The 16,302-nt window shown below is 39.4% G+C and overlaps 1 protein-coding gene across 2 annotated transcripts in view; it reads right to left on the reverse strand.

Annotated features, from left to right (window-relative positions):
* Dclk1 (doublecortin like kinase 1) overlaps positions 1-16,302 on the reverse strand; it is a 338,861-nt gene that overhangs the window by 86,740 nt on the left and 235,819 nt on the right. For both annotated transcript variants that reach the window (XM_042685807.1, XM_042685806.1), the window contains one exon: positions 12,455-12,571. In XM_042685807.1, coding sequence (XP_042541741.1) covers positions 12,455-12,571 — 117 coding nt within the window. The remainder of the gene's footprint in view (positions 1-12,454; positions 12,572-16,302) is intronic.

The following is a 16,302-nucleotide window of genomic DNA, read 5'->3' on the forward strand; positions in this document are numbered from 1 at the left end:
ACTTGAGAAAAAGAAAACACACTCTGGAGTTTTGTTGGTTTATTTTTTGCAGGGTATGTGGGGCAATTGAGAATGTTTTAATTTACTTCAAGGCTAACATATTTTGGGTGGGTACTAGACCTCCCAGGCTCTAAGGGAAGGGCTCAGAAATAGGAGAGGAATTCAGGACTGGGGAGAGGCAGAACCTACAACAGGTAAGGGAAAAGATGCTGATTCTGTAGTTGGCTAGAGAACACTTTGATTAGACTTTATGTCTCCTTGTTGTTCATAGACAGAAAAAGTGAGTGCAGAGGAAAGCAAATTCAGTAGTTTTTTACTTGGGAGATTCTAACTTTTTTAGAGGGTTGGGGGGTACAGAGGATTGAATCTAGTTCCTTATATATGTTAATCAATGACTGTTTAAAGCAGGATATAGGTAGCTCATGCATGTAATTCTGCTATGTGAAAGGCTGAGATTTGAGGATTATAGTTTGAAGCCAGCCTGGGTAGACAAATCTGAGAGACTCTCTTATCTCCACTTAACTAGCAAAAAGCCAGAAGTGGAGGTGTGGCTCAAGTGGTAGAGAGCCAGTCTTGAGAGGAAAGCTAAGCAAGAGTATAAGGCCTTAAGTTAAGCCCCTGTACACACATACACACACACACACACAGAGCTAGTCTACTAAGCTACTTTTCAGACCCAGAACTCCAGTTTTATCAAGATAACCCAAAATGAAGAAAATGCAAGACATTTTTTAAATTTTATCTCATTTATCTGTCTTTGTGGGGGACATCAGGAAGGCTAAAAATGGAGGGACAGGGTGAACAAATGCAGCACTCAGTAGGTGCTATGTTGAAAATGAACTATACAACTAGTGGGCACAGGAGGGAAAAACTGGGAGAGAGTAAAGGAAGGGGTGACATGGTCCAAAAGAAATCCATTCATCTCCTGACTTAGGAAACAGTAATCCCTCTGTACATCACCTTTATAATAACAATACAACTTTAAAAAGTAACACAAAACAACAGAAATTTGTACTTAGTATCCATTATATGTATATAAATATCTCAGCTTATTATAGACTTCCTTCCTTCCTATGCATCAGTCAAGCAGTTAAACCTTGAATATCTCATCCATGTCTCATAATAACTCTGTGAGGTAGGCAGCATTATTTTCTCCCATTTTACAGATGAGAAAATTGAGTCATGAAGGTGATGAACAATTTCACAAACAGCAGTCAGGATGTGACCCAGGCAGTTCTACAAACTATACTTTGCTGCCACCTTTCCTTGGAGCACCAGGGAAATCAGAAAACTAATCATTACAAGAAACTATTTTGACAGTTGGGTGCTGGTAGTTTACATCTGTCATCCTAAGTGTTCAGCTGGCTGAGATTTGAGGATTACAGTTTGAAGCCAGCCTGCGTAGACAAATCTAAGAGACTCTCTTGTCTCCAATTAACTAGCAAAGAGCCTGAAGTAGAAGGTACGGCTCAAGTGGTAGAGAATCAGCCTTGAAGAGAAAGCTAAGCAAGAGTATAAACCCTTAAGCTCAAGCCTACTTTCAGTACACACACACACACACACACACACACACACACACACACACACACACACACACACACACACACACACACACACACACACACACACACACACACAGTATTTTGAGAGGGGAACTTTAGAAACCCTAATATTCAATGAGGTACTACACTACCGTAGGCAGTATGTGAGGAAGTTAGCTGTGTTAAACTGTGAAGTTAGCCATGTGAAGGAAATGTGTCCAATGAACAAGGAAATCCCTATTTCTGGGCTGGGCATGGGAGAGGGAAACCTACTACATAAGTTAATAGCACAGTAGACATGTGTGTTTAAAGGGAGAGAACATTATGATTGAGGATAAAGGAATAGAGGCAGGAGTTGCAGAATGTTCAGAACATTAAAATTCAGGTTAAGGAGTTTGGTTTTCATTCAGCATGCAAGAACTTATGGGTTTTAAGTAGGAGCCACGGGATCAGATTTGCAATTTCAAAAGCTCTCAAGCGTTCTTGCCCTGTCAAGGATGGATTATAGGGAAACAATATCAGCACCACAGGCTTGTCTCTTACAAAAACGTCAAAGTCGTAGACAGTGTGACATGTTGAAGGATGGAGAGTTCAAGGAAGGACTATAGAGGTAAGGTATGCCGAAATGTTCTAGAAGGATTGGCAAGCAAAAAATCGATTGAACTTATAGGTCATGGCACTTGATGGTTGACGGTTAAAGGGAGTGAGTTAGGAGGGACAAGAGAGAGTTTTGGACATGTGAATGTCTAAAAGGTGACTTCACTTCTGCCTTGCAGGCTGGTATAGCTTTTTTTGTTTCAGAGGAGAGTGACATTTGGAGAAAGGACTTACTCAAAGACACGTAGCTGGAAGGTGATAGGGTTACAACTGGGTTGCAGCCGCATCTTAGTTAGGTAGGAGGCACACAGTGGAGTTGCATGCCCTGGCACCTCAGGATCCGTAGGAATTTCCATCCCATCTGTATAGTTGGGGCTCTTGGATTTTTCTCTACCATGGGTACCTTTGGAACTATCTCCACTGTGTTAAGCACCTTACACGCTTCCATTTGCTTTACCATCTCCCTAGAAAAAGGCTCGGTGCCACGTAACTCATTCACAATCAAAGGTTTTTGGACCCAATCTGCCTGCTGGTTGAGATTAACCTAGCAGTGTTGGGAATCTAGTCAGACTCCTCCTATTGGCCACTCCTGAATGTATTAGCAACACCTAGGAATGGTTCTTGACAGCCAGGAAATCTTACTGTTGAATTGTTGTTGGGATAAATAATTTTCCTTCATAAGTCACTTCGTTGAATTGTTATTGTATAATTCAGAAATCCCTGTGTGCCAATTAGAGAAGTGTTGTTACTTATTTATTGCTGCTTATTGAAATCCAACTTACAAATGGTATTATTTTCCAGAAGCTGTTATTAAACAATTCTTTATCTAGAATGGGAAGAAGTCAACCTAAATCAGATTCTTGTTATATAGCCAAGAAATTCAAACAATTAATTATTTGAACCTAAAATTCACTCAACTCTGGATTAATAAAGAAACTCACTAGAACCACTGCCTCCTATCCAGTTCTGATTCCTTTGTTGAGATCTTGTCTGTGCCCATTTTTCTTCAATCCTATGTTCTTTTGTTTTGCTTTGAATGACAAATGCTAACCTTAGGGCTGATAACTCAGAGATACCACGATGTTATCTGTCTATACATCTGGCTACCAAAGGGCTATGGATGGAATTTGACTTTAGATCTATATGGACCCTTTTCAACTTTGCCCTCACTTGAGCCCACCAGGGTTTCACTATAGTTTTCCTTTCTATAGTTTAATTACTTGACATCAGGTGCTGTTTGGAAATATTGAATACACAGAACACTCCATAAATAGATTGTCTAAGATTGAAAAAAGTTATTGTAGCATAGTTTACATATGTTTTATTTTGTTATTAGTTGTGCTTAATCTCTGACTGTGCATAATTTATAAACTAAACTTTTTCAAAGGTATGGAGGAAAATGCTATCTTATGTAGCATTGGATACTGCCTTTCATAGACCCTCATGGAATGTTCCTCGTGGGTAAGGAGGGATTGCTGTACATTGGTTACAGTAGATCACTGAATCATTCTCCTCATGAAGTGTTTCATTCCACCCTTTCCTTCATCATTTCAGATTGCTGTTACTATTCGTTTATAATAACAATAATAAACCCCACAATTCTAGGGTTCAATATCAACCAATCAGGAGGTATAATATATATTTGCTGCATGCTATATTTTTGCTAGTCCCTGTCCCTAGGAAACAATGTGAAATCTCCTAAAATATGCTAGAGTTTGAAAACTCTTAGGTGAGTTGTAATAATTCACAGTTCCTTTTCAATGACTCTCCACTCATATGGATGTTAATTGATCAGTCCTTTTTATGGACTCAAAGAGTTTCTTCTCTTTATGACAGTGTAATCCTAAAACTCTCAGACGTTGAGTAAAAGCTAAACTTGTTTTAAATGTCTCAAACTGATTGTGAAACCTAGAGACAAGAGTATCTAATTAAGAGGTTAACAACTGTTGTTTTTCATTCAACAAATATTTTACTGTTTAGACATGGTGCTAAATACAGTGGATTCAAAACAAAAGGGATAGGGATTTGTCAAAATCTATCTAGACTCAACCCACATTGTAGTATGTATGTCACTAGGAATTAAAGTGAAAATTCACTGGGAAAAATTAAACTTCTACTGAAATAGAATGCTCCCAAGGTAAGGAAAACAATGAGACTTTTAAGATATGCTTACTGATATATGACTTGTTATTTCTGTGGCGAAGCCACGTATGGAGTGGTGAATAGACAGGCTTGGAATGTGACTATTTGAAAATACAAGTGTCTCCTGAAAGAGGAGATCAGAGCTTAGAAATGATTGTCTCAATGCCACTCAGTTCTTTAGAAAAGCACCAGAGAATTGGTGAACTTTTGATCTGTCTTTTCTTTCTCTGGACATGCAGATCTAAAAGCTGATATCAAACAAAGTGATGAGAAGAAGATAAAAAGGTAACATAAAAATCACAATCGATTTTCTCTGAAGGTTCTATGATCACTGCTGAAAACCACTCCAGACTTTAAACTCAGTCAACATACACAATGACTACCCACTAGAACATTCCTCCTGATCTGCTCAAGGATCAAACACCCAAAATAGTTGCTACAAAGCCTTGTGTATTTAAATATGTTTAGGGTAATGAGAAATAACATACATCTCTACTTGACCCTCATTCTTACTGTTTATAAAGATTTTACAATATTTCTATTTAAAATTTTGTTCTATGATGAAACAAAACCTAATTATGTGATCTGATCAACATTCTACCAGAATCAAAACAAAACAAAAAAAAAGCACAAGTAGAAAATGTTTCACAGGGGCTGGGAAGGTGGCTCAGTGGTAATGTGCTTGCCTTGCATGCATGAGGCCCTGGGTTCGATTCCTCAGCACCACATTAGCAAAAGAAAAAAAAGCCAGAAGTGGCTCTGTGGCTCAAGTGGTAGAGCGCTAGCCTTGAGCTGAAGAGCTGAGGGATAGCGCCCAGGCCCAGAGTTCAGGCCCACGATCAGAAACCCCTACCCCCCCCCCCCAAAAAAGAAAATGTTTCATAGGAATGTATTCTTCTATAATGAAAGTATTTAAAATATATTTTCTTTTTTTATTTTGACTGTTTTGGGGCTTGAACTCAGGGCCTGAGTGCTTTCTCAAAGCTATTGTGCTCATGGCTAGCACATGAGTATCTGTGCCATAGCTCCATTTCCAATTTTTCAGTGGTTAATTGTAGATAAGAGTCTCATAGACTTTCCTGCCCAGGACGGCTTTGAACCACTATCCCCAGATCTTATCTTCCTACATAGCTAGGATTACAGGCATGAGCCACTAGTGCCTGGCCTAAAATTAATTTCTTAACAAGAAATTTTATCTTATAACAAATAGAATTTTTTCAATAATTATTTTTATTCTGTTTCCTTTTTCATATTAGATAAGGTGCTTAACTGATCAAAACCAAATGCATAAATTGGAACATACTGCTATAACAAAAATTCTAGCTCTCTTTTCCTCTTCTTTGAATTGTAACACAGAACATAAAATCTTTCCAACACACCATGCACCCATGGCTCATGCCTATAATCCTAGCTACTTAGGAGGTTGAGAGAGTCAGCCTGGGAAGGAAAGTATGTGAGAATGTTATCTCCAATAAACTACCAAAAAAGCCAGAAGTGAACCTGTAGATCAAGTGGTAGAACAGTAGACTTGAGCAAAACAAGCTCAGGAACAGTACTCAGGCCCTGAGTTCAAACCCTGGGACTGGCAAAAAAAAAAAAAAAGTATTTGGACATAAAATTGACCTTGCTGTTTTTCTGTCTTCTTTTAGCATATAATGATGCTCACTTATCTCTGGGATGAGAGGAGGGAATGTAGCTTCACATATACCCATTGGTAGGTCCACAGGGTTGTGATTTAGGCACGCTGTGGTCCTAGCTCCCTGCCTTAGATGGCCTCTCTCTTTCTAGAAATGGCCAACCACTGCTTGAAATCACTTTTCCCAGGCCTTGTCCATTCCTGGCCACTTTATTGAGAAGAAAGCAAAGGAGGACAGAAAAAGCACAAGAAGCCAACCAAGATAAAGAGAAAATAGATGCCTTGTCTGGGGAAATTGTTTTTTCCCCCATTAATTCTAGAATACCACCTAGGTAAGGTGAAGCTTTGATTTTTCTCTGAAGGGCCCACCTACTAAGAGGAAGGGGAAGGAAAGGTGAACAGGGAGAGAGGAAAGGGAGAAAAGGGACATGACTTTGTTGAATTTATTTTTTTAATGAATATGTACACAAAAATGCCCTTCTCCTCAAAAGTCTAGACAACCTCCATAGTTCCTACCATGCCTTAGTTTAATCATGTGCTCAACATTCACCTGGTCATTACCATGAACTCAGAAGTTCAAAAGCACATCATATGTTCTGATTCACCACCTATCACCTGTGGATATTGCCATGGCATGGCGGAGCTGAGCAGGGGCCTCAAGAGGTAGGTGACTAAAAAATGCTTGCCAAGATTAGCTGGGCAGAGTGGGCGCATGAGCTTTTGATGGTGGACATGACAGAGGAAGGTAGGTTGGCCTAAGTATTTGAAACAGAAGTTTGATCTGGAACAGCTAAATCACGATCAGCAGAAAACTCAGTAGTTTTTAAGGTGAAGAATTGGGAGACATGGCTGAGAAAAACGACCATCACCATTTGCTGGGGATCAAGGAGTTCACACTTTAGTAGGTAGACGGTGAGTAATGGTAGCAAATGGGACATGGGAATGTGGGAAAGATGTTTGAAGCAAGGCATAGAGGCAAACAGGCCAGGCAACAGGTGCTGTCTAGGACAGTATGGTGACCACCCAGATGGAAAGGGAGTGTGGTGGCATTGTGAAAGAAGATGAGGGAAACTGTGACACCAGCAGCTGGTATGCATTGGGATTCTGGGCACAGAGGACACAAAGCCCCTCTGATCCTTACATTGCTTAAGACAGTCTGACTTCAAGCTCAGCCTGATAGCTGGCCTGGGGCAGCCCCAAATTGGGCCATGGACACCATTCACAAGCAAGGCCTAACTGAAATGATTCCTTCTCAATCGGCTTCCCAGTGATATCCTCACTGCAACATGAGTGATCTCCTTTCAGATGCTACTTGGCTCCTTGGCATCTCCAGCTTCTGCCTTTCCAATTCCATCATGGCTCTCACTGTTCTCTGGTGTCCTCTGATCTGCTTAGCTACTATGATCCTTAGGGCTTTTCATTTTCATCTTTACAAGTCTCTCTAGCACTTGGCAAAGCCAGGTAGCTTACATTTGTCTGATTTAACTCACTACTATATGTCAAGGCCTCTCAGATATAGTGTCAGCTCAAAAATCTCTCAACCAGTTACTTTATTCCTACTGCCTACTAATATTTCTAAAGCATCTCACCTTTCACATATCATTTCTTCTTCTCAGTGGACAATTCAGCTCCTAGTCTCTGATTTGTCTCTGGCTACTCTGGTCTCTCATCCAATTAGATTCCTTTACCAGCAGTCCATCCTGATGATCTCTTTCTAGGGTGACTACTGAGGACTCACAGAGCAATCCTGAGAACCCACATGGAGCCATCTTTTCCATGCTGTACTAGTGCTGCTAAAACTCAGTGGTGACTATGGCCTCATTAAACTCCCTTTCCCCTTCTCGTGTCTACAACAAGCACATAACCTTCATGGCCCTCTGATATCTAACAATCAACTTGGTTGGTCCATACAACATTTCTAGAGTTTTCTAGAATTTTATTGTTCAGGTTTTTTTTGGTGTTCATTTTCAGACAGGTTCTTACTACACAGCCCACATTAGCTTTGAACTCAGGATCCTCCTACCTCCGTTTCTTGAAGGCTGGGATTAAGGTATATGTTGTCATCATAGCAAGCTACTTACTGTTCATTTTTATTGGATTGTTAATAATACCCAAATATCTCATATGCCTTAATTCACAATAGGTAAGAATGTTCCCTCAATCTGGCAGGAATCTGCAAGTCCTAATTTATAATCCCTTGTCTATTGGAAACTTTTTCTGAACCTATTAATTAGGTTCACTCATTCTCCTTAGGATCATCATGAGATATACAGTATTACAATGGTGCATATGCTTGTATCTCAATACGAATATAGGCTACGTTGAAGTTAGAGTGGTAGTTTTATTATCTTTTTTTTTTCTTTGTTGCCCAATACATGCCTAGAAATCAGCAGATACTCAATAAATGTTTAATTCACCTGGAGGGTTAGTGCTAAGTTGTGATAAAAAGTGGTTGATGTGGGATGCTGTCTCCAAGTAAACAGTAAGACAAAATAAAGGTCTAAAGCTCAAAAGAGTATCTTGAAAAATCCCATTTGGGGTAAACCTCAGGGGAAATTAGTGGGTAAAAGAAAAACAGGTACAAGAAAGAGAATGGCAGCTCATGCCCCTAATTCCAGCTACTAGGGAGGCAGAGATGGGAAGATCACAGTTCAAGACCAGCTTTGGAAAAAGATGGTCAGACACTATTTCAAAGCACAAGCAAATGTCATTGTATACTTCTTTAATCCAAGTTACTCAGGAGGCAGATCAGTTACTCAGATCTCTGTCTGAAAGCAACCTGGGCAAAAACATGAGACACTATCTGAGCAGCAATCTGAAGCAAAAAGGTTCAAAGTGTGGTTGAAGTAGTACTAGGTTAGCCTTGCAAGTGTAAAACTCTGAGTTCAAACCAAGAAGAAGGAGAAGGGGGAAGAAGAGGAGGAAAAGGAAGAGGAGGAGGAAAAGGAAGAGAAGGAGGAAGAAGAAAACAGGAAAGAGAGAGAGAGAAGAAAGAAAAAGAGAGACAAAGAACGATTGGGCTTGATAGGCTACAAAAAAGTCTAAAACGCAAGGGATAAATGACCGACCTCCTGAATTTCTGGGTGTATTTTGTTTGTTTTTAATGTACTTATAATGTACTGTGTTCTTCCCCCATGGTATATAGCCCCTATTTCCACTGTATTTCGTTTTCAATAATTCTCTTGGGGATCCAAAAGAGAAGAGTTCCTCCATAGAGGATCGAAAGCTAATCTACACTAAAGCTAAAGATTAATTGCTAGCAATGTGCCTTTGAAGGTGTTTGAGAGAAATCAAAAGAATTTGACAAATTGGTCTAGTGAGCTGATTAAAATTCTTTTCGATTCTCCAGCTTTGATTCTTGTCTTATCTGCATACGTTACATAAAATATTTTATGTAACTGTAAAGAAAGTAAAAATTGAGTAGAGCAAATGAAAAGACTTCAAGGTTTCTGGGGGCTCGTGCAAATAAATTTTAATCCCAAGGCTTGAGGTAGTGCTTCAGTTGTGGTAGAAGCCGTGGCTTTTCTGTATTGTAGGTAAGAAGGGGCAACTGTACTTTAGATCAAAAGCTTCTGAAAGCCAAGAAACTGCATAGTTCATGGTTGAAGTGATAGTTGTTAAGGTACTCATGGGTGAGTGGGAGGGGGGCTTATGTTTGTCTTGGCTTTGAAAGACATTTTGGTAGAGAATGTCTCCATATGGGAAGAAATAGGGTCTATATATATATATATATATATATATATGGGAATTTAAAAGTCTGGGAAAAAATCCGCAGGTTCTAAGGGATCCAAGAAGGGGTCAAAATTTTGAATTTCTATGTTTTGGGAGAATGGCAGTAATATAACTGCAAGACAGAAAACATTGTTTTCTAATATTGTTCAACTTAAAAAAATACAAAGGCAAACTAAACTTTTAATCAGACTTTCTTGAAATCATATTATTGCCTATTGTGTTTTCATTTTTTGGATATGTTTTGTTATAAGTTTTTGTGCACTAAAGAAATGGGGGGTTGTAGTTGTGGAGATGGGAGGGAAGGGAAGGTAGGGGAAAAACAAAGGAGGAGGCAACAGTGCTTGATAAGAAATGTACTCATTACCTTGCTCATGTAACTGTAACCCCTCTGTACAATATTTTCACAATAAAAAACTTATTTAAAAAAGAAAATTATTTTGAAGCAACTGAAAATAAATAAGAAAAGAAATTTACTTGAAAGAATTTTATTTAAATTATATATTTTGTAAGATATCTGTTCCAAAGACATCTGTATAATGATTCAAGCTATACTAAACACTCTTGTATATTCTTGTTATTTTAAGAAGCATCTAAATCCCAATTTTCTCCTTCCTTTCCAGTTTGTTTGCTCCTTCCTTCCTTCCTTCCTTCCTTCCTTCCTTCCTTCCTTCCTTCCTTCCGTCCTTCCTTCCCTCCTCTACTGGGATTTGAATTCAGACCTCATACTTGCCAGACAGGATTTCTACCACTTGGCCAAATCTACCAGAATTTTTTATGTTGTTTATTTTAGAAGCTGTCTCTATGCCAGGGCCCATCTGAACTGTGATCCTCTAATTTATGCTTATGTTAGGGTGAGAAATGTGCACCACTGTGCTTAGATACTGGTTGCGATGAAGTCTCACAAATTTTCTTTGCCTTTATTTTTTTGTCTATGCTGGCCTCAAATCACGATTCCCTCCCTCCCCCCTACTTTGCCTCAATCATCACCTCCCAAGTAGCTAGGATTACAGGCTTATTGCCACCGTGACTGGCTCCATGTTTCCAATTTCATAGTGGTTCTTCATTGACTGTCTCAGCATGCAATTATTTAACGGCTTGATATTGTTTGTCTGTGTCATTGGGTTTCTCGTTTTTTTTACTTCTAGATTTTTGGGCCCTCTCTGTAATAGATACTAATAATAATTCCACAGCTATGTTAATTGTGTTACTTATAAGTTAGTTAGGGGACCTGGATTGATTTGCTTCTTTGAGCAAGGGCTCTTTGCTTTCATCTCTATGTCATTAGTTCCTAGCAAATACTTGACACTAGCAAGCCCACAACAGATACATGTGAATGTGCAAGTTAACACTTTATATTAATAAATCACTTCTAATTCCTCAGTTCCTAACAAGAGGAATGGGTAAGGGACAGAAGAAAGATTTATTGGGGATTCCTTGCTCTGGTTCTAATACTGACCTAACAAGGAAAATTTCTGTACCTCACTGGCACACATCATGATGTTTGGGAAATTATGTTGGTGTAGTAGGACTAATATTTAGTCTATGCTACTAGTATTTTCTAATGGTGTAAGTTGCAGTCTTAATCCAGGGACTAGACTAGTTATTTCCTGGAGATCAGAAGTCTTATAAATGTGCCTGGCACAGTGGCTCAAGCCTATAATCTTAGCTACTTTAGGAGATGGAGATCCAGGAATCCACCAGAGCACAGCTATGAGTTCCTTCTTAGGCAGCACCAATTTGGAGCTTTTTAAACTATTTTTCTCTTACACATTGTTCAACAGGATCACACTATAGAGTTAAAGGCCTCTATGTAGCCCCTAAAGATCCCTGTATTTTCGGAGAGCCAATCTTCATGAAATCAAGAGATGATTACTTTGCAGTTTATATCATTTGATAATTTCTACTCAGCAGTTGATATCATTCAATAAGTAATCACCTTCCATAGTCAAATTTCATATACTTGAGACCAGAAAAATGGCACCGTGGTAACTGACTCATGTCAGTTCCCCCCTCTACCCCCCTCCTGGGGCTTGAACTCAGGGCCTGGGCACTGTCCCTGAGCTTCTTTTTGCTTCAGGCTAGCACTCTACCACTTGACCCACAGTGCCACTTCCAGCCTTTTCTGTTTATATGGTACTGAGGAATGGAACCCAGGGTTTCATGCATGCTAGGTAAGCACTCTACCACTGAACCACCTTCCCAGACCTGACTCATGTAAGTTTTAAGACCAAAAAAGGAAAACCTGAGACTTTCATTCTGAGGGTGTGCAGCCCACTCCAACACCAGCCCCTGCCCACTGAGAGACCTGAAGAGTTTCCTGCAAAGTTGGACCTTTCCTACCCTCCAGGCCGCACTGCTTTTAACTCTTGAGCCAAGAAAGGAAACTGAGGCCAGAGTCAAAACTGTGTTACACACAAGTTGAACCAGAACAAATCAAAAACCCTCCACAGACCACATCTCTGTAGAATGAATGCCTAACACTGGGTTCTGCTCTCTGGAAGACTAACTTTCATGATATAACCATGATTATGGGTGGAAGGCTTCCATTTGTGGGCTGATCTGGGTTTCCTGACTCTTGTTAAGTACATTTTTTTTTCAAGCTTGAACTTTTTTCCCTTTTTTTTCCCCTTTACAGCCAACATGCTAGACTCTGGTAAATCTGTTCAACCACTCCAAGATGTTCTAAAATTATAAACCGGAATTGCCGTTGGCTTACAAATCTCATGCTCTGGCTTTGCACACCCTCTGCTCTGCCTGCATAAAAAAAAACTTCCAGGCATGTCTTCGGAATCTGTTCCTAATTTACCTGAGCTGGTAGAGGCCGGGGATTTGCTGCGCCGGGAAGGCCCCGGACTCTTGGTGGTGCTCCTGCGGGACGATGAAGCTATTTTGGTGTAAGAAGTGGACTTCACCACACGACATTCTGTAGAAACAAGAAAAACCATACATCAGGATCCAGTGACAGCACACACACCATCATCCAAGAATAGAAATATACCTATCTCCATAGACCATCCTTGGTTGCACCTACTTCCTGCCTGCCCAGTGCTCTGTAGTGACCATGGAAACTGAAAGAATAAAGATGGAGATCTGGATGGGTTTCTTAGACATTCAAAGTCATTGACAGGCTAAGTCTCCTTATTTACTTTCTTTGCACTGCTACTGAGGATCACTTAGAATGAGGGGCTGGTGAAGGGGGCAATTCACTAGCTTTCTCTTTACCTTCCCCTTAAGGGATGTGTGTATGTGTTTTATTTTTAGGATACATTGTTCTTTCATGTTAGAGGAAAGGTCAACTTCCTGAAACAAGCAATATAACAGGAGATTTCCATCTGCCAGAATAGGTCAAAATGTACTGTCCCGGGAACCTTGCAGAGAAGGCTGTGGGACGTTATGATGCTAGTGATACATTTGCTCATACTAATGGGCCAGGTATCGGTGGCTCACACCTGTAATCCTAGCCACTCAAGAGCCTGAGATCAGGGGATCATGGAGTGAAGCCAGCCCAAGCAGTAAAGTCTGTGAGACTCTTATCTCTAATTAAGAACAACAACAAAAATGAAAAGCTAGAAATGGGGATGTGGCCCAATTGGCCGAGAACCAGCCTTTAGTGAAAAAAGTGAAGAGATAATACACAGGGCCCTAAGTTTAAACCCCCATACTGGCAAAGAAAGAAAGAAAGAAAGAAAGAAAGAAAGAAAGAAAGAAAGAAAGAAAGAAAGAAAGAAAGAAAGAAAGAAAGAAAGAAAGAAAGAAAGAAAGAAAGAAAGAAAGAAAGAAAGAAAGAAAGGAAGAAAGAAAGAAAGAAAGAAAGAAAGAAAGAAAGAAAGAAAGAAAGAAAGAAAGAAAGAAAGAAAGAAAGAAAGAAAGAAAGAAAGAAAGAAAGAAAGAAGAAAGAAAGGAGGGAGGGAGGGAGGGAGGGAAGGAAGGAAGAAGAAGAAGAGGAGAAGGAGGAGGAAGAGGAGGAGGACGAAGTAGAAGCAGAAGCAGAAGCAGGAGAAGAAGAAGGAGAAGGAGAAGGAGAAGGAGAAGGAGAAGGAGAAGGAGAAGGGGAAGGGGAAGGGGAAGGGGAAGGGGAGGAGGGGGAGGAGAAGGGAAGAAAGAGGAGGAGGAGGAGAGGGAGGAGAAGAAGAAAGAGAAAAAAGAAGACAACTACGAGATAATGGTGGTAAAAAGATGCTGTTGTCCCACTACAAGGATGTGGTGTCACAGCACAGAATTGCTAGAGTGCTTGTACTGTGTCTGTAAAACCATCTTGACCTAAGAATAAGAATAACATTTTTTTTTAAGTTTTTCAATGTTCCTATTCATTAAAGTCAGTTCTTAAGATCATAAATAGCAAAGACCTATGTGTTTTACTCTTTGTAAGCTTCACAGTTCAGTCATGATGTGCAATTCCATACATATTGCTCTGAAGAAACCATGTTTCATAATTAGGAAATATATGCTTTTAATGCTAATTAATGTTTAGTGTTGCTAAAATAGCATTAAGGAGCATATTAGGTGCACTCCAAATAACTCATGATCAAATGCTACTTTTCCTTGAGGGGAGTATACAAAAGTCAAGAATGTTTCTACTCATTTGTATATTGAAACAATACTGGGAGTGATCTGAACATCCCGATCTGTTTCCAGTCCTTTTCACAATATAATAGCTGTATTATCCCCTTTGACCACATAAAGCATTGTGATTTAATTAGTCTGATTTTTTTTTGCAGGGGGGGCGGGTAGGTGCTGGTGGCTCAACCTGTGATCCTAGTTACTCGGGAGGCTGAGATTTGAGAATCATGGTTCAAAGCCAGCCTAGGCAGAAAAGTTCTTGAGACTCCTATCTCCAATTAACCAAAAGCCAGGAGATGTGCTATGGCTCAAGTAGCAGGGCACTTGCTTCAAACAAAAATGCATAATGAGGGTGGAAAGTCCTAAGTTCAGCATGCACACACTCGTACACACACACACACACACACACACACATGCATATATACATGCATGCACACGCTTACAATTAATCAGATTCTTCTTCCCTTGGACATTTAACTTGCTTTCAGTATTTCACTATCATAATTGTCCTATAATACCTTGTAAATGAGAATTCAGGTAGCTGTCTCCTTCTGATAGACTTAGTCTTTGTTGTTTAAAATGAAATTTCTATACCTAGGGGCTTAAACATATTTGCAAAATGAAGTTGGTTTGGTGTGCTGATGGAGAAGTATTTTAAAAGCTCTTGGCAAATTTTCTCTCCAAAATGTCTGACCCACATAACTTTCACTAGATCATGAATGGTCATATCCCCCCCCCCCACCCCCCCCACCCCCCCACCCCCCGGAAGTAAAGTATTATTTTTCCAAGAAGTTTTTCCCCTCAGATTTCTAATCAAATGCAAGACTTAATTGCTTGCAGTATGAAATTGGTTGATGGCCTATACTATTGTGTTTTTCACTTACATGCATATTAACTATTTCTTTGCAATTCCTTTTGCAATTATGCATTCACATCTTTTTTTCATCTGCAGTAGAGGTTGTTCTTTCTCTTATTAGTTTGTAAGAATGTGTTCCTGGTTCAAAAATGAATCCCTTTGTCTACCATGTTATACATATTTATGTTTGTAGGCAGTTGCTGAAATAGGTTAGCCTTTTGCATGTGGCATTCTTTTTAAGTATTGTAGCTTAAATCAAAGTATAATACATTAACATTTCCATTATACAGTTTAAACATCTTATCCTTTAGTTACAAAGAATTCATCATTCCAGATCTAATGCCAATATGTGATTTTTTATCTTTATAATTTTCTTCTCTATTTATGCAATTAAAAACTTACAGTATCTTTCTTTTCTTTATCTACTGTAGTTGACATTGTTTAGTTAAAAAATAAAGGACTAGGGTTCTATATGCAATATAAATATTACCAGACTAGAAATAGGAGATATTGCATAGAGAAGAGTTCCATAATTGAACTGAGATAAAACAAACAGGGAAAATTTCATGAAGAACATAGAAGAGCAAATGGTAGAGAAGAAAGGGAAGGAAAAAAGAAGTAGGAAAGGGAAGAAGAGGAGGAAAAAGAGGAATGTTTGAAATCATACTTCTGCCCTCTCTTTTTCTTCATGGCTAAAAGCAGAAATAAATGAATCGGGGTATTACTGAGTGTGATGGTTAATCCTTATGGTCAGCTTTACTGGATTGAGAAACACCTAGGAGCTTAGTAAGGCACATCTCTAGGGATGTCTATGATGGTATGATGTCTCTGATAGCAGAGATGATTAGAACATTAGCACTCTGAGCTAATGAATAGATTAATCCCTTGGTGAATTCATAATATGATGGTATTAATGGGAGATAGTGAAAGTAAGATATGGGTCTAGCTGAACGAAGTAGGTCACTGAAGATGGGTCCTTGAGGCTATATTTTGCCTGGCTTCTCCCTATCCACCATGCCCTCCCAGCCATGATGGGCTGACATCTTAGAAACCATGAGCCAAAATAAAAATCTTCCATCTGAACACTGGTGCCTTATACCTATAATCCTAGCTACCTAGGAGGCAGAGATCTGAGGACTGCAGTTTGAAGCTAGCCAGGGCAGGAGAGTCTGTGAGACTCTTTTCTCCAATTAATTATAAAAAAAAAAAAAACAACTAGAAGTGGATAAAAAGCTTGG

The sequence above is a fragment of the Dipodomys spectabilis genome, unplaced genomic scaffold, assembly GCF_019054845.1.
Source record: "Dipodomys spectabilis isolate Male_0828 unplaced genomic scaffold, ASM1905484v1 ptg000095l, whole genome shotgun sequence".
Taxonomy (NCBI): Eukaryota; Metazoa; Chordata; class Mammalia; order Rodentia; family Heteromyidae; genus Dipodomys; species Dipodomys spectabilis.